At 47.0% G+C, this 18525-nt stretch overlaps 1 protein-coding gene across 2 annotated transcripts in view; it reads right to left on the reverse strand.

Annotated features, from left to right (window-relative positions):
• MAEA (macrophage erythroblast attacher, E3 ubiquitin ligase) overlaps positions 1-18525 on the reverse strand; it is a 41761-nt gene that overhangs the window by 10947 nt on the left and 12289 nt on the right. For both annotated transcript variants that reach the window (XM_012783375.3, XM_075992910.1), the window contains 3 exons: positions 7858-8040; positions 6310-6513; positions 2590-2712 (listed from right to left, as the gene is read on the reverse strand). In XM_012783375.3, the coding sequence (XP_012638829.1) occupies positions 2590-2712; positions 6310-6513; positions 7858-8040 (510 nt within the window). The remainder of the gene's footprint in view (positions 1-2589; positions 2713-6309; positions 6514-7857; positions 8041-18525) is intronic.

Below are 18525 nucleotides of genomic sequence, written 5' to 3' on the forward strand. Positions count from 1 at the left end.
CCAGAGCACCAGAGCCACTTACCTTCCAGAGTAGGACTCAGACATGCCATGCAACAGGTGCTCAGAGCAAGGATGGATGGAGGGGGGTGTCCCTGACCCTCTCTCCTCCCCTCCCCATCCCTCAGCCCACCCCTCAGCACCCAGGCATACGAGTATACAAGCTGGACACAGAACTCCCTCGCTTGCTCCAAGCTGGGACAGGAGTCTGTCTGACTCCATGTGTGAGCACCAGCTTTGGTACAAACCAGTGAGAGGAACAAGGTCACCCACAGGGCTCCCTCCGAGCCCTGGCCCCACTGATAAATGGACAGGCTCTGGTCGGCACCAAGGCCACAGCTTCCTCAGGCCCTGCCTGCCTCCCGGGGGCCCCCCAGCGACTGCTGATTCTACAACTGGTGTGTGTCATTCAGCTGCTGAAAAGCGGGAAGGAGCCACTGTGTGGACATTCTAGAAGGGCAATACTTTGGGTAAATGCTAGGTTACTGCTTTACAAAATGGACTTTTTAAACCCTTTATTACTTAAGACAGCTCTTTGCTCTACTGGGTTAACTTTCAAATAGTTGACTAATAGGTAAGTATGTCTATGTAGTGAAAATTAGGTATTCAGACTCAAATACCATGACACACAAGTACACACAATCACAAAGTGTGCAACACCAGCTGCACTGTGCATGCTCGGCGGCAGCCCTGGCACTTCCACAGACATGTGGCGCACACACCACTGCTTCTGCTGTCCTGTGGGGTCGAGAGCCCCAAGTCAATCTAAGAGATACTAACTTGGCACCTCATTATTTTAAAATTTATTTTCCGACTAGGTGAAACTTATGGCTCAAAAGTTTCTTCTCCCATCTAGATGCTTAAGGCTGCCCCGAGGGACCCGTCAGTGCAGTGTGTGGCTCTTCCCTGGCTCCCATGTGCACACAGACTGCACAGACATCGTGTATCTGGCTGTGTTCAGCTGACATTCCTGATGGACATGTTTGTATATCATTGGGTAGTCTTTAAGATGCACTTGGGGACAGCTATTTTTATTCCATTGAATCCTGACTTCTTTAAACACTAAAACAACACTCATTTGCCGGGTGTGCACTCAGCTGGGCCCCACACCAGCTGCAGACTGCAGCCCGTGTGGCATAGCCCGGGCCGGCCTCGAGGCTCTCCAGCAGCTATCTGGTAGGTAGCTAGGCTTACAGAAATATCCCATCAAGATGGAGGGATCCTATCTTCCCTCTGACGTTCACAAGAAAACACCCAGGGAGAGTTTCCACTGCAAGGCGCGACCCCTCTGGGAGGGAGTGTGGCTGGCGCTGTGTGGGGTGGGTCAACACCAACTCTGGCCTCCCTTTTAGGGCCTCTATACCAAGATCCTCACTCTCTGCGGGGAGCCATAGGCTGCTGTACTTTTCACCCATCTCTGAGTGGCAGAGGGGGTCCCTCTTGGCTGGTGACTATGTGACCCCAACAAGCTCAACCAGGGTGACGTAAGAGCAGTGCTCAGTTTAGGAAACAGAACACACTATTTCTAACGGAGGTGGGGGTTGGATGATATAAGTTAAAATATTTCTGCAAGCTGTAGGCAACATCATCTTTTAGTAAGCAGGTTTAAAGACTGTAGTTTAGGCCAGGTGCAGTGGCTCATGCCTGTAATCCTAGCACTCTAGGAGACCGAGGAGGGTGGATCACTCAAGGTCAGGAGTTCAAAACCACCTGAGCAAGAGCGAGACCCCATCTTTACTAAAAATAGAAAGAAATTAATTGGCCAACTAAAAAATATATATATATAGGCCGGGCGTGGTGGCTCACGCCTGTAATCCTAGCACTTTGGGAGGCCGAGGTGGGCGGATTGCTCAAGGTCAGCAGTTCGAAACCAGCCTGAGCGAGACCCCGTCTCTACCAAAAATAGAAATAAATTAATTGACCAACTAAAAAATATATATACAAAAAATTAGCCGGGCATGGTGGCGCATGCCTGTAGTCCCAGCTACTCGGGTGGCTAAGGCAGAAGGATCGCTTGAGCCCAGGAGTCTGAGGTTGCTGTGAGCTAGGGTGATGACACGGCACTCTAGCCCGGGCAACAGAGTGAGACTCTGTCTCAAAAAAAACAAACCTGTAGTTTACATTTAAGAGCCTATTTCTCAAGACTCTAGTGGTCTCTAGAGAAGTGTGTATTCAATAAGAACACCACAGCCAGGGCAGCCTCACAAGAACAAGGACTTCCGACCAGCTTCCTGTGTCTCTCAGTGCTGGGGGACCACAGAGCAGACCCACGTGGAGTGGGACCGACCCGCCACCCGGCTCCAAGCACAGGAGCCTGAATGAACATACTGCCTGCACTTGGCCAGCCTCCTGCACCCCACCCAGAACACCCCATGCCAGAACACCAGTCCACACGCTAATGCAGAGGGAGAGTGTACTTTTCAGGGTCTAAACTTAAAAAATGGAAAACCACCACCAAATCCCCAGCAAACCAAATAACCCTCCACGTTATACCAAAACCAAATGACTGCCAAGCAACAGGGGAGGGCACGTTGGTTCTAGGGCAGGTGATGCAGCCCCCTCCAACCCAACAGGGAGCCCTGCCCCACCCACCTTCATCTTCCGGAGCCGGGACTTGTTGTCATGGCACCAGGCCAGGCAGGTGGCCGTTTCACGCCTCTCCAGGGACTCCTCTACTTCTTTGGCTGTCAGGAACATCTCAATATTCACCAGGTCCTTAGAGGAAGGAGGTGGCTCTAATTAGAACCACCCGGCTAAGGACCCCATGCCGCCCCCATGCCCAGCCTCTTCAGGGCCCAGCCTAGGTCCTGCCAACCGTTCATGGAACACCTCCAGTCCACACCCAAGCTCCATGTTCATGGAGACCCCTCTGGGGTTCATGGATAGCCTGGAACACTGGGAGCGAGAGTGCCGAACTTCCTCGTGGTCCTGGGAACAGAACGGCCCACGAAGAATGGGAATCTTGGTGGGGTTCACATGCCACGTAGACAGCAGCTGCCGGGGCAGGAAACCCAGGCTGAGCCTGTTGCAGGGTGTGGGGGACCTGGGCCAGTAGAGGGCACATGCGGACTGGCTTCATCAAGCCCTTCCTGGCAGCCCCTCCATTTCAAAAACAAATAGTAAGTGAATAACGCATAATAAAAAAGCACATTATGGCTAATATTGCAGCAGTTAAAACCAATAATTTATTAAGAAAACAAGAAGAAATGAGGCAACTCACAGGCTTAGGATCAAGACCCTATAAGTGGCCGAGCACAGGCTGGGTGCCCAGAGTCCAGTTGTGGCAGCAGGAGAGCAGCCCACCTGCCCCCAGGGCCAAAGGGAGCCATTTGTCCAGGGTGAGCTCTTTCAAGGTGACCCAGGCCCCTCTCTTGGGCCTCACCAGCCACTGCAAGGCTGGCAGTGAGAGTTCAGGCCAAGCCCCATTCAAGAGCAGTCTATGCCCATGGTCCTTATGAGTGACCCCTGGGGGCACTAGGCCTTCCTCAGGAGCCATGGTGGAGTATGGGACCTTACATAGCTTAAGACCCCAACTGCCCATGGCGAGGCCAGACAGGTCACCATTCAGCTCCTACAGTGCCACACCTCGCTGGACTCGAGGAGAGTGGGGAGGAGGCCATGGGAGTGTACTGGGGCCTGGAGGTTGGAGACCAGAGCTGGGCTGTAACCTGACTGGCCCTCAGTGGCCTTGTGGCACTAGACAGTGCCCAAGCTCAGGAGCCAGTCAGCCGGGTGCAAGCCCTGCTTTGATACTTCCTGGCTGTGGAATCTGGGCAAGTTCCATAGTCCTTCTGGGCCTTAGTGGGTTGTCCTTTGCCCTGAACTCATAAATAAGTGCCATTGTGTGACTGCCACCACAACTATACATACATTCCTGTGCCTCAGTTTCTCCACTGATTAAGTGGGGAGAAGGAACTTTAATGCCTCACAGGTGTTTTCTCTGATATTGTTTCTTTGACAATTCACTCTCTTTTCTGCAACCCAACCATTGGGTCTTCCTCACAAAGTTTAAGTTGTGTTTTCTTCCCTATTTTCCAACTTTGCTTTTAGATTTTGCTCTAAATTCCAAGAGGTGGCTCCTGGCCTGTCTGCTGCCCACATGTCCACTTCCAATTGTGTATCCTCCATCATACAGTCTCTGTCTCTCTGGGATCTTTCTGGTGGCCACAGGGGCTCAGGCAGGCAGCATAGCAGAGGCAGGACAGAGATGACCCAGGCCAGGGAACAAGCCCGTCAGGTGTGCACACCAGAGCCCTCAAGGAGCCGGGGCAGAGGGTGCATCTGTGAGTGGAAACACCAGATGCTGGTCAAGGCTGTATGTCCAGGAGCACCAGCCCTGGTCACCGACCAAGGACCATGGGTGTTTCACCCTGATGTGTCAGCTCGCTTATACTCGGGGGACACCACACCCTACAGGGCAGCCTCAGAAGCAACACCAACACCTATACAGGTCTCAGCGGGGCTCCTCACCACAGAGGGCATCATGTACCTGAACACAAAAAGAGCCACACACAGTTCCCTCCTGGTGGGTGAGACAGAGGACACAGACATAAGCAGGAAAGCGCCCTGAAGCATGCTGGGAGATGGACAGACAGGGAAGGGGACACCGTTCTACCCGAGGTGGTTGGAGGAGGCTGCTCTGGGGAGATGCTCAGGCTCAGGGCAAAGGCCTTGGGCTGGAGCAGGTGAGCAGGGAGAAGTGGCTGAGGAGCAGTGTCCAGCTCACCTTTCTTAGAGGTCAGTCTGATGGTGAGGGAAGAATGGAGAGGGGGTACCTGGAGTGGACACCAGGCCCAGGGAGCACAGCGAGTGCAGACAGGCAGGCCCTACAGATGCCTGTGTGAGGGTTAAGATTGGCAGGGCTCAGGCCCGTCACACCCCAGATGGGAGTCACATACAAATGGTGGGAGTTAAGCTATAAGAAGAGATAGGGTCCCTGGGTTAGACAGAGGGGGCCAAGATGGGCTTGAGGAAGCCACAATGGGGAGGCCACAGAGGAAAGGCTGCAGATGGGAGGATGTAGCAGGGAAGCCAGAGGGGAGGCTGCAGATGGGAGGATACAGTGGGAAGGTTGCAGTGAGGAGTGCGCAGTAGGGAGGCTGGCTGACATGAAGGAAGGAGCCTCAGGTGGGGGGAGACTTGGTGGTTGCTACGCACATGGGGGAGAAGCCATAGCAGGTGGTCAGAGGAGAGGGCTAGGGAGTGTCCTGCCCAGGACCTAGGACAATGAAGGGACACTGCTCTCAGAGACTCTGCCACCAGAGGTTTCCGAATGTTGTCATTTCAGTTAACATGGGACACATCATCACCTACATCAAGATGGGTGAGGCACCAACAGAGGGATCTGGACAAGAATGAGGGCCAGGCACGCATGCTCACCTGGGAGGCTCCAACTGACCCAGGCTCCCCACAGTGGTGGGTGACTGCCCAACAACAGAGGGGCCTTCCCCAGCTACCTGGGCCTAAAGTCGCAGCTAAGTCTGAAAAAGTGAAGCAAGGAAACCTGAGGCCACAACTTCAAAACCATCCAGCATGCTTCTTTCAGAAGCTCTTGGCTGGAACATGTTCTGAAGGCAAGAGTGTTGCTTAATTCTATAGCTGTAACATTGGTACCACTAAAACAGACTTGGCCAGGCACAGTGGCTCATGCTGTAATCCTAGCACTCTGGAAGGCAGAGGCGGGAGGATCACTTGAGCCCAGGAGTTCAAGACCAACCTGAGTAAGAGTGAGACCCCGTCTCCACCGTCTCCACAAAAAATAGAAAAATTAGCCAGGTGTGGTGGCATGCCTGTAGTCCCAGATACTCGGGAAGCTGAGGTGGGAGGATTGCTCGAGGCCAGGAGTTTGAGGTTGCAGTGAGCTATGATGATGCCACTGCACTCTATCCTGGGTGACAAAAAAAAATTAGGTAAAAAAAAAAAAAAATAGCTGCATGGAAAATGCACCATATCTGAGATAAACCCAAAGCTCCCACAATAATAAAGCAGTGACAGAAACATGCCAAAGTGTGTCACTGTTGGAGACGCAGGTATCAGGTGGGGAAAATACCTTTCCACATTTTCCTAATCAGAGCATGTTTAAATGACCAAAAGCAAATGAGAAGCACCTATAGTCATTTTTAAATACTGACTTCCTTATTTCAAAAAGCTAAAACCTGAGAATGTTTACATGAAGGGGGAGGAGCCTCAAAACTTGATGAGGAAACTGTTAACCAGGGCATAGACTCGCATGCTAGGTGGGAAACAGTGGGTGGCTCCTGTGCAGAGCCACCCCAGGACATGCCTGCCCCTCGAGCACGTTCCCTGACCCACCTCGATGCCGCTCTGCCGCGCCAGCTTCACGGCTGTGTTGTAGTAGCCGCAGCGCAGCAGGTGCTCCACCATCATGCGGTCCATGCGCTTCCTCTTCCACATGCTGGCTGCAGCAGGCTGGTCGCTGCTGTGCTCCTTGAGGTGCTCAATCCTACGCTTGCACAGTTTGGCACTCTCGTCCTCAGCCTGGATGGACTCCACTGCCTAAGCCACGCACACACAACAAAGACCCATTCATCAGATGGCAACACACCTCTGCAGCCCCAGCCCCTTAAGAACCAGGCTGCCACAACCCTGAATGCTCACAAAAAGAAAACCAAGGAGAAATAAAAGTTGGGGATGTCATGGGACCGTATGGTAGAATAAAAGGAATAGTGTTCTGCATATGCCCAGCAGGCAAGTTTGTGCTTGATCTGGGAATTACTGGCAGGGGTATGTTAAAATCTACCACGTTGTAGGTTTGCATCTTCTTTTCAGTTGTGTTATTTTTTGCTTTATGTATTCTGAAGCATGTTGCCAGACACATACAATTTTAAATTTGTTATACCCTGCTGTTTATAATACTTTTTTTCTAAAGTCAATGTTGTTCAAAATTAAAACTAAATAGAAATGTTCTATATCTTCACAGTTCAATACAGTTGCCACTTGAAGTACAGCCAATGCAACTGAGGAAATGAATTCTTCATTTTATTTAATTTAAATTTTAATGGCTCACATGGCTACTGGCTAGGTATTAATGCATATCTAGGATTCTGGCTAAAAGAAAACTAAAAGAAAATTTAGTTCTCTTTCAGCACATTCCGCTATTTTTGGCTTCCAATTGCTGTCAGCTGTCAGGCTATTTGTTGCTCTTTTGGAAGTGATCTTTTCCCTCCTAGCTGCTTTTAAGATTTTTTTCTTTGTCTCTGTTTTCTTTAATTTTGCCATGTGAAAATCCTACGTAGGTTTATTTTCATTTATTCTGTTTAGGATTCTGAACTGGTGACTTTATTCAGTTCTGAATATCTCCTGGTCCTTCTCCCTATACCATCTCTGCCTACCCCCACCCTCTGGCTAAACACAAAGGAAGTTTCATTCTATTCTGTCTCTCTTACTCTCTTATGTACTTTCATTTTTTGAATTTCTGTGCTGCATATTCTAGATAACTTCTAGATAAAACATGATACTTTCATTAACATGTTTTAAAATATCCCACTTTTTGAGTTGTTTTCAGTGGGCAGATTAGTCCCAATAATAAACCCCATGTGCTATTTTGAGGCGCAATTACAAAAATAATAAACTAATCTGCTACACATCCTGGCCTCCCTTCCATCTGGGCATGGGACACTTCTGTAGCCAAGACAATGGTCCCTACAGGAAAAGAAAGCTGGCCTGCTTAGCCTAATAGTGGCACCAGGACACAGCATGGAAGGGGGCCCCAACACTGCATCCCCCACATTCCCAACATTACAGCTCATCTCTCCATCTTAGGACTTCCTGGCCAGTTACGCCCCAGCTTCCACAGAAGACAGCTCATTTTCAAGATAAATTAGGTGGAGCAAAACTGACCTTCCTCTTGAGGACGCTGAGTTTCTCCACCACGCCATCTAGTAGGCTAACCACAGAGTCCACGGCAGGGCAGCTGCTCAAGGTCTTCTCCAGTTCTGCCACCACCATGGTGACGTGGCTCGTCTCCCGGTCTATGTTTTTCTGAGCAGCTCGAAAGCGTTTGTTCAGTGTCTCATAGGGAACCTAGAGAAGAATCCACTTGATTGGTGTGTGAGCACCACCAGCTCCACGTTCAGAACACACCACATCTCCTTCATGGCATTTTTAATGCAAAAGTCAGACTTTTAGTCCTCTCAAAATATATCTACTCTAAAACCTGACCAAGACCCACAAAAGCCTTGGTGAATGGAGGGACAGCCCACATCCCTGGACAAGACGACTAATACAAAGACCCATATTGTCCCAAATCTGCAGACAGAGCGCAACCCCAATTTTCTCCAAAAGATTTTAAAGTGCATATTGACAAAATAATCCCAAAGTCTGTCTAGAATAACAGTTAAGGAAACGACTAAAAAGGAGTGGTAACGGGGGCTTTACTCTATCAGACAGTAAAACACAGGATCAACTGGTGACCACCAAGTCCGTGCAGCAGAGACAACACTATGAGACGCCAACCAGTACAGGGTCAAGGACACACAGGGCACGCAGTTCACACTTACTAGGGTTAAATAAAGTGAAGCCATACATGTTCACGTGAAATCATGAGCACGCACTAAATGTATCTCTTCCATGAGAAAATGCTTGCTTTATCCCAATTACAAAATAACCTATTCCCTATGGAAAATTAGGAAAATAATACACACAAAAAAATCTTAAAGTCAATGTTATTTTTCTGTCCTCCTAGGGAACTGCTGCCGACATTCTTCTCTGCCCGTTTACTGTGCTCCACGAGTCTGAACACAACAGACCAGGCTGTGTATCCACCAGGAAACACTGTTCACACCAGCTGCACTGGTGGCTGGCAGTGTGACCACACCTCAGCCTCACAGTGTTGTTGATTCTGACTTTGCTGTCACAACAGTACCTGAACAAACACGAAAGAAATGAAGAGAGTCTCTGGGCACTGCCAGCTCCACCCACACCAGGCAGGCACTGACCCTGCACCAGCCACCATTCTTAGCAGGGAGGCCAAATGAGGAAGGCTGGGCCACAAGGAGGGAGACCTAGACTGGCTGGTTCTCCCAAGAGCAGGGACAGCCGGGGAGACAGCAGAGATGAGCCTGACCTCAGCCAAAGATAGAGCTGCACAACAGGTTCTTCACCAAAGACTAACTTTTCTTCCTGAAAACGGCAACACAAGCCTGGTGGCAAGGCCAGCACTGTTTGTCCCCTAGCTGCCACTCCCCATTCAGCTGCCCACTCCCCTGTCCAGGCTGCCCTCAGCCCAGTTATCCCCTGGAGACAATGTGGACCACCACAGGTGGCAGTATGCAGTCTGTATACATTCCTGTTCACATCTCGGGTCTTACCAACAAAAGGACGGAATGCTCCTAGATAAGCCACATCTGCCACACTGGGAGGCCTCAGCAGACAGCGGCTAACGTTACTGTCTGCTACCTAGCAGGGACTCACATGTGCTGGTCTTCCAATAACGAAAAGGAGGGTAGAGAAGCTATCAAACCACAGCATATTTAACACACTGACAACAGAGCAGGAAATGGGAGAGATGCTTGAAGCGAGGTGCTGTGTGCCGCACATGCTCTCCTGGGATGGGCTCAGCAGCAGTGCTGGCCATCACTTCCGGAGGCTCTGCAATGTGGGGCCAGCAGGTGCTGCTGAGGGGCCAGCACCCCCAGGCCAGCCAGAGCGGCCTGTGGGACCCTCCATCGCCCCACACTGCCTGCCTTCAAGGAAGATTTCTCCCAAGGATTCAGTACTTCTTGTGGGGGGAAAAAGGCATAGTGGGGATTCTTTTTTTCCTCCTTCTATATCCAGTGGACAAGGAAGTCACAACAGACAGCACTTTAACACTGTCCCTGGCACATAGTGGGTGCATAACAAACATCTGACCAATGAATAAAAGTAGACAGAGTACAAACATGAGACACCTCCCCCCACCCAGGGTAAGGTGCCAAAGGCCTCCCCCAAGGTGCTGTGCTCCCATACCTGACACCATTCCCAGTGTAACTCTCCCCCACTCGATTCTATCTGGGTGTGTCCTGCCACGAGATGGAATTTCTGCAGGGCATAAAGTGCACTTAGTCTTTGCTCTGACACCAGGGTTCCACACAACCAGGAAAGGAAAATCTTTGTGAGAAGACAAGGTTGCACAGCCATCTTCACCCGGATTAACTCATAGCATCTGCGACACAAGCACATTCCCAAACAGCCACCAGGAGAGATCTCCTTGCATGGCCCCTGCCACATCTGAGGCCTACGCCAGGACTAGGTCTTTCCTGCCTTTACAGCCCCTTGAGGATGTGATTACTAGGGAAGCACCTTTACAATTCTGTGTAAGTCTAAAATTATTTCAAAATGAAAAATTATAAATAAAATCAAAACAAAACAGGAGCAGACAGATCTCAACGCACGTGTGTATCTGCCAGGCTCCCTCTGGAAAGCGTAAGGGACCGGGAGGGAAGGAGCTGAAGCTGAGAGTCTGTGGACAGCCCTTTCAGAGTCTTGATACTTTCTAATCCATGTGCAGGTATAAATTTTATTGCTTTGAAAAGAGAGCCCTGGTTCCAGGGACATGAGGGGCTGAGTCGTCAGCTCTGCCCTGATAAACTTAGCGCAGGCTTCCCTGCAACTACTGCCAGGCACCCTTGGGTGTGCTGTGATGGGCAGGCAAGGCCAGGACAGAAGACCATGTGTGAGCACGGGAAAACTGGGAAGGTGGCTCCATGGGGCAGCCCCTGCTCCCTCTCACTAGAGCTCCCATGCTCCAGGAGGGCCCATATCAGGGCCCTGCAAGCCATTCACAGGGAGAAGGTCAATTGTTTCCTGTCTGACCTAGATGGACACTTTCATTAAACAAAATAAAATTTAATTACTAAAAAATGAGCTGAAACAAATCCCAAGATACATAATAAACAAAAGCTCCAAAGTTTTATTATCAGATTTAGACATTAAAATTATATTTCATTTTTTTCTTTTGAGATAGAGTCTCAGTTTGTTGCCCAGACTAGAGAGCAATAGCATCAGCCTAGCTCACAGCAACCTCAAACTCCTGGACTCAAGTGATCCTCCTGCCTCAGCCTCCCAAGTAGCTAGGACTACAGGCATGGGCCACCGTGCCTGGCTAATTTTATTTATATATATATATATATATATATATATATATATATATATATATATATATATTTTTTTTTTTAGTTGGCCAATTCATTTCTTTCTATTTTTAGTAGAGACGGGGTCTCACTCTTGCTCAGGCTGGTTTCGAACTCCTGACCTTGAGCGGATTATCCACCTGCCTCGGTCTCCCAGAGTGCTAGGATTTACAGGTGTGAGCCATGGCGCCTGGCCTAAAATTACATTTCAATAAGGCTAGTCATGATGGCTCGCGCCTGTAGTCCCAGCACTTTGAGAAGCCAAGGTGGGAGGATCGCTTGAGACCAGGAGTTTGAGACCAGCCTGGGCAACATAGCGAGACCCTGTCTCTACAAAAAATTTTTAAAAATTAGTTGGGCGTGGTGGTATACACCTATAGTCTCAGCTATTTGGGAGGCTGAGGTGGGAGGATCACTCGAGCCCAGGAGTTCAAGGCCACAGTGAGCTATGATCATGCCCCTGGACTCTAGCCTAGGTGACAGAATGAGACTCTGTCTTAAAAAAAAAAAATTACATTTCAACAGACATAAAGCAAACATAAGATAGGAAAGGGAAATTCCAGCATGTGCCAGGTGAGATGTGCAGATCCACAACAGTAGCCGCAAAGCTGGGTAAGGGCCTCTGCTTCAAATGCCCACCACAGACACCAAACACAACACAAGCATGGCAACAGCTACTGGATCTCACATGATAAATGAGCTGGCTCTGTGCTGGTGAACTAACCTAACCTACACAGATGACAGCACAATGACTTGAAGGAGGGACTTGTCTGAGTGGTCCTGTATTTCAACAGAGGAGCTCAACCCACAGAGCCAAAGGCAGAGCAAGTTCCACAAGCTTTGGATATCCATTCTTAACTATTATCCCAAAAAGGAAGCAGGTGGTGCTGTAATACTGATCTTCAGTCCACCATCAGTATCCAGTCCTAACAATTCATATTATAAGGTCACAGTTAAATTTAACTATCTTTTGATGAGAGAAACCAACTCAGGATCTGGTACACTTGTGGGGTGGAGGTAACAAAATAACTATAACGCATCACCAGGGGTGTGAGGGCCCACTGTGCTCATGCAGGGCACAGCCTATGCTCCACACAACACAGACTGTGTCACTGGGCTGTCCTGGGTTGTCACAGATCTGTCAATTACAACTCCTAAACGCTTACTGTCAACTTCTGAACATCCTCCTCCAAACCTGCACCAGACCCCAACTCTACTGGGCAGCAAGGACACCACTTCCGATCCTGATCTCCAAATGGTCCCAGCCTCTACTTGCAGCTGCTCTTCCCAGGTGAGGATTCACCCTCCCTACTTGTGGCTCTCAGGGCCCAGCCCACGTCTGCTGTCCCCCCACCCCCCGGCCTATCTCACCTGCCCCACCATCCACACCTTTGTGTAAGCACCTCCAGCCTCCCTCCTCCTCATTGCACTGGTCAGATGCCTGGAACTCAAGGGTACCCCATCTGAATTCAGGGATGTGCACAGCAGCTCCTCTCACTCCTGCAGGACTCTTAGAGTTCACATCACATATGCAGCTACTGAACCAGAGAGCAGCTTCCCATGCCAGCATCCTCCCAGCATCCATTCTTCCCAGAGAAACATGGTGGCCAGGCCTGGGGAGCAGCCACCGCTCTTCAACTTCTTCTGACAGGACCAGCACTCAACTCTCGCCTGTCTGAAAAGCTCCCCACCCCAGGCTTTCCCAAACTGTCCCCGGCTGGCTGGTTACCAAAAGCTGCTTCATAGGCTGCTCTGTAAGGGGCATTTGACAGATGAATGAGTGGGATTTTAGAAATGCTGAAGATTCTAATCCAAGCCAAATTATCATTCGAGAATGAAGACAAAATGAAGATACCTTCAGATATGCAAAGACTAACAGTTTAGCACCTACAAACCCTTTCCAGGAGGAAAATTACTCAGAGATACTGCTCAGTGAAACTAATATTAATAAATCAATGAGGGAAGATATCATAAGATACAAGAAATAATACTAAAGGAAAAAACTAATAAAAGATACAGTTAGCCTAAATGAAGATAGATAACATGGCTATAAAGTTAAGAGACCTTAAGAATCATGAAAAAGAAAAGTATTAAAAACATATTCCTAGGCCAGGCGTAGCAGCTCACACCTGGAATCCTAGCATTCTGGGAGGCCAAGGCGGGAGGATTGCTTGAGGCAAGGAGTTCAAGACCAGCCTAAGCAAGATCAAAACCCTGGCCCTACAATCAATCAATAGAAAAATTAACCTGGCGTGGTGGCTCATGCCTGTAATCCCAGCTACTTAAGAGGCTTAGGTAGGAGGATCACTTGAGCTCAAGAGTCAGAGGTTGTAGTAAGCTATGATGATGCCACTGACTCTGCCTCAAAACAAAACAAAAAAACGATGACAACGAAGAAAAAATATATATTCTAAATAGAACCAGCAACAAAAACAGACAAATGGACTACATCAAACTTACAAACTTCTGTACAGCAGAAAAAAACCAATGGAGTGAAAAGGTAACCTACAGAATGGGAGAAAATATTTGCAAACTATGTATCTGGACAAGGGGTTAATATATGGAATATATTTTAAAAACACCTACAACAACAACAACAAAATAATCCAATCAAAATGGGCAAAGGACTTGAATAGACATTTTACCCAAGAAGTATACAAATGGCCAAGAAGCATGTGAAAAGATGGTCAATATCACTAACCATCAGGAAAATGCAAATCATAACCATAATGAGGTAACTCACACCTGCTAGGATACCTACTTTAAAAAAAAAACAGCAGCATTGGCAAGGGATGTGAAGAAATTGGAACCCTGTGCACTGCTGGTGGGAATGTAAATGGTGCTGCAGCTGTGCAAAAACAGTGTGGAGGCTCCTGAAAAAATTAAAACTGGAATTACCAAGTGCTCAGCAATATATCCACAAAAATTGGAAGGAGGATCTCAAAGAGGTATTTGCACACCCATGTTTGCTGCAGCATATTCACAACAGCCAAGAGGTGGAAGCAACCTAAATGTCATCAAGCAATGAATGAAGAAAATATGGTATAATGACATTTTGACGTTTTGGTCACAGATGGACTACATGAGGGCGATCTCATAAGATTATGATACCATATTTTTTACTGTATCTTTTTATGCTTAGATATGTTTAGATACACAGACACCACTGTTACAGTTGCCTACATATTCAGTACAGTAACCTGCTGTATAGGCTTGCAGCCTAGAAGCAACAAGTGATGCCATATTGCCTAGGTGTATGGGTGTAGGGCAGGCTATGCCATCTAGGTTTGTGTAAGTATGCTCTATTGTGGTTGCGCAACTAGGAAATCTTCTACTCACACTTCTCAGAACGTATCCATGTTGTTAAGCAACACATGACTGTATATACATATGTGATGGTTAATTATATGGTTATGGTTAATGATGGTAAATGACTAGCTTATCTAGAGAACCAGTAAAGCATCACTTCAGGGTGTGTCAGTGAGGATATTTCCAAAGGAGATTGGCCTGTGAGTCAGTGGAATGAAAGAGAAATATCTGCCCTCAATGTGGGTAGGCATCATCCAATCAGCTGAGGGCTAAGATAGAATAAAAAAGGAGAGAAAAGGTTTTCCTCTCTCTCTCTCTCTCTCCCTCCTGTAGCTGGGACCCCTTTCTTGTCCTGCCCTTGGATGTCAGAACTCCAGCATCTCCACCCTTGGACTCCAAGACTGACACTAGCAGTCCCCCTGGTTCTCTGGCCTTTGGCCTTGGACCGAGCCACACTACCAGCATCCCTGGGTCTGCAGCTTGTAGGCAGCCTACAGTGGTGCTTCTCTATCTCCACAACTGCCTGAGGAAAAAACCCTAAAAAATTCCCTCTCTATATATCTATATCCATCTCTATCTATGCTCTTGGTTCTGTCTTGCTAGAAAACCCTAATCCAGGGGTCCTCAAACTTTTTAAACAGGGGGCCAGTTCACTGTCTCTCAGACCATTGGAGAGTGCGCACTGTGGGGCTGGGATGAGTCGGCTGCTAAGCAGGACAGGCAGCAGCGGCAAAAACACCTGGCGGGCCGGATAAATGTCCTAGGCGGCGGCACGTGGCCCACAGGCAGTAGTTTGAGGACGCCTGCCCTAATCCAACATGCAGTGCATTATTATCCAGGCATAAAAAGGAAGAAAATCCGGTCACATGCTATCATATGGATGAACCTAGAGAACATAATACTAAGTGAAATAAGTCAATCATAAAAAGACAAATACCACACAATTCGACTTACATGAGGTATCTAAACAAACTCTCAGAGACAAAGTAGAATGGTGGCTGCCAGGGATGGGGGATAGAGAGGAGAGAGATTTGTTCAACGGGTATACAGTTTCCAGTTTTGCAAGACAAAAATGTTCAGAGATCTGCTGCACAACAATGTGCATATAGTTAATACTGCCATAAGGTATGCTTAAAATGGTTAAGATGGTATATTTTATGTTATGTATATATAAAAATATAGTTATTAATACCTTTTTAATAAAAAAAATTTAACAAAAAATTTCTAATGGCTGATTAAATATAGGCAATGGCACCTATTTCCAGACTTAATGTGAAGCTACAGCAATCAAGCCAGTACGGCGCTGGTCTAGGAACAGGGTAGATAAGAGATCAATGCAGCGTCAGAACTAGGAAGGGACCCACATGCATCCATTTTTTTCCATCCAAGGGGCCAAGGCAATTCAGGGGTGGGGTGGAATGTCAGCCTCTGCAACCATGGTGCCAGGACTAGGTGTCCACGTGGGAAAAGGATGAACTGCAATCTGTACCTTATATGATCTGCAAAAATTACCTAAAAACATAAAAGCTACAACTGTAAAAGTTCTTAGAAGAAACACAGGAGACAATATTAATATTATAACCTTGAGATAGGTCAAGAATTCTTAAAACAATATAATACACTGACTGTAAAAGGAAAATGGATCAATTAAACCTTATTAAAACTAAAAACTTCGAGAAACAATTTGAGAAAAGGAAAATATAAGCCACAGAATGAGAGAAAACATTCATACTATATATGACAAAGGACTTTTATCTAAAATATATTCAGAACTCCAATGACCTCATTACCAATAAACAATCCCATTTTTTAGACAAGTAAAAAATTTGAATAGAAACATCACAAAAGATATACGAAGGGCTAGCAATACATAGAAAGATGCATGACATCACTAGTCATCAGGGAAAGGCAAATTAAAACCACAACAGGAGGTGTGATGGTTAATTCCATGTGTCAACTTGGCCACAGTACCCAGACATGCATGGCCTAGTTTATTCTCAACGAGTCTGTGAGGGTGTTTCTGGATGAGATTACCATTTGAACTGGTACACTGAGTAAAGCAGACTGCCATCTCCAACAGGGTAGGCCTCATCTTCAGGTAGGAGGAATGCGATGGACTCCTCCTGCCTGGTTGCCGGAGCTGGAACATTGGTCTTTTCTGGCCTTTGGACTCAGATTGAAACATTGGCTCTTTCAGGCCTCAAGCCTGCCAGCTCTCAGAACTTCCACCACCAGCCCTCCTGATTCTCAGTTCCTCTAAACTCACAATGGAACTACACTTCAGCCTCCTGGGACTCTACCTCATCAGCTGCAGATCTTGTGATTTCTCCATGATCACATGAGCCAATTCCTTACCATAAATCTCTCTTTACACACACATAGACACAAACATGCACACGTCCTATTGGTTCTGCTTCTCTGGAGAACCTTGGCACCAAGAACAGTTCAAATTAAACAGGCCATCACCATGTGTTGTCAAAGCTGAGGAACACCTGGACTGTTGCTGGCAGTGGTTTAGATGATCCTTCTGGAAAGAGTTTGGAGTTTCTTAAAAAGATAAAGAGACCAGATAATTCAGCAATTCCACTCCCACGAGAAATGAACATCTAATACCCACAAAGAGACTTGTACACAAATGCTCACAGCAGTTCCAAATGTTCAACAGAGATAGGTAGGCAGACTGCGATGCACCCACACGAAGGACTCAGACCAGCAATCAAAGGTAGGACTCTCGCCACAGACACAGAAGCAGAGTGAAAGCAGCTGAGCTAAGCAATAAGCACAGGGCTCCATTCACATGGCATTCCAACAAAGGCAGGACCCACCTAGAGCAGTGGCCTCCACCTGGGGCAACTTATTCCCCAGGTGATACAATGTGTGGAGATATTTTTGATTTGTCACAACTGGAATGTGGCTTTGAACTGGCCAAACCACAAGAGGAAATGAAATGGAACAAAGAAAACCTTATCAATCCACCAAAAGAAATGAAAAAGATAGAAGCATACCAAATAGAAAGCAAAATAAGATAGTGAGGAATAAGTCCACTGTATTAATAATCATTGTAAATGTGGATGGCCATGGAAACACGGTAACATCAGAGTAAGTTTTTCCTTTTCAAAACATCACTTGGGAACAGTCAGAAAAAAAAAAAAGGATAAAGCCACAGGTCAGTACCATCCAACAGAGCTATAATGACAGTCACACATGTATAATTTCAAGTTTTCTAGTGGTCACATTAGAGAGTAAAAAGAAACACCTAAAATTTCTTTTAATACATTTAACCCAACATACCCCAAATATTTTCATTTGAACTCATAATCAATATAAATAATTATTAGATATTTTACATGTTTTCCTTTATACTAAATCTTTAAAAGCACATAATTTGGACCAGTAATGTTTCAGGTGCCCAACAGTCACACAGGGCTCACAGCCGCTGTGCAGACGGTGCTGCTGCAGGAGTGTGACTGGTGAGGCTTGAGGGAATGAGACCTACCCTGCCACTTGTGGGGGAGGTGGTGTTGACAGGAGCTCCCCACACTGTGCCTCACCTCTTGACCCTGCTACTCTACTTCTATGGACCTATCCTAAAAACTAGCAGTACCTGTGTGCAGGGCTACACAGCATGGATACCCACCTGAATCTTGCAAGCATTGTGCATGGATATTCTTTAATTGTCTACTGAGCCAAATCATACAAAAAAATGCTAATATGCCATCAATTTTAATTTTACTAATTTTTGATATAATTCATATCCATAAAATTCATATGCCATAAAATTCACCCTTTTAACATGTACAATTTAGTGGTTTTTAGTATAATCACAAAGCTGTGCAACAGTCACCACTATTTACTTCCAGAATATTTTCATCCACAAAGCCCATGCCCACTGCAGTTCCCCTAGACTCAGGTAATCAACTACCAACTAACTTTGTCTCTGTGGATCTATTCTGCATATGACATATAAATGTTATTATATTACACGTTATGTGGATTTTTGTACCTGGCTTTTCTCACTTAGCATAATGTTTTCAAGGTTTATCCATGTATCAGTACTCCATTCCTTTTAGTGGCTGAATAGTATTTCACT

This window comes from Microcebus murinus, chromosome 16 (genome assembly GCF_040939455.1).
Source record: "Microcebus murinus isolate Inina chromosome 16, M.murinus_Inina_mat1.0, whole genome shotgun sequence".
In the NCBI taxonomy this organism is placed as follows: domain Eukaryota; kingdom Metazoa; phylum Chordata; class Mammalia; order Primates; family Cheirogaleidae; genus Microcebus; species Microcebus murinus.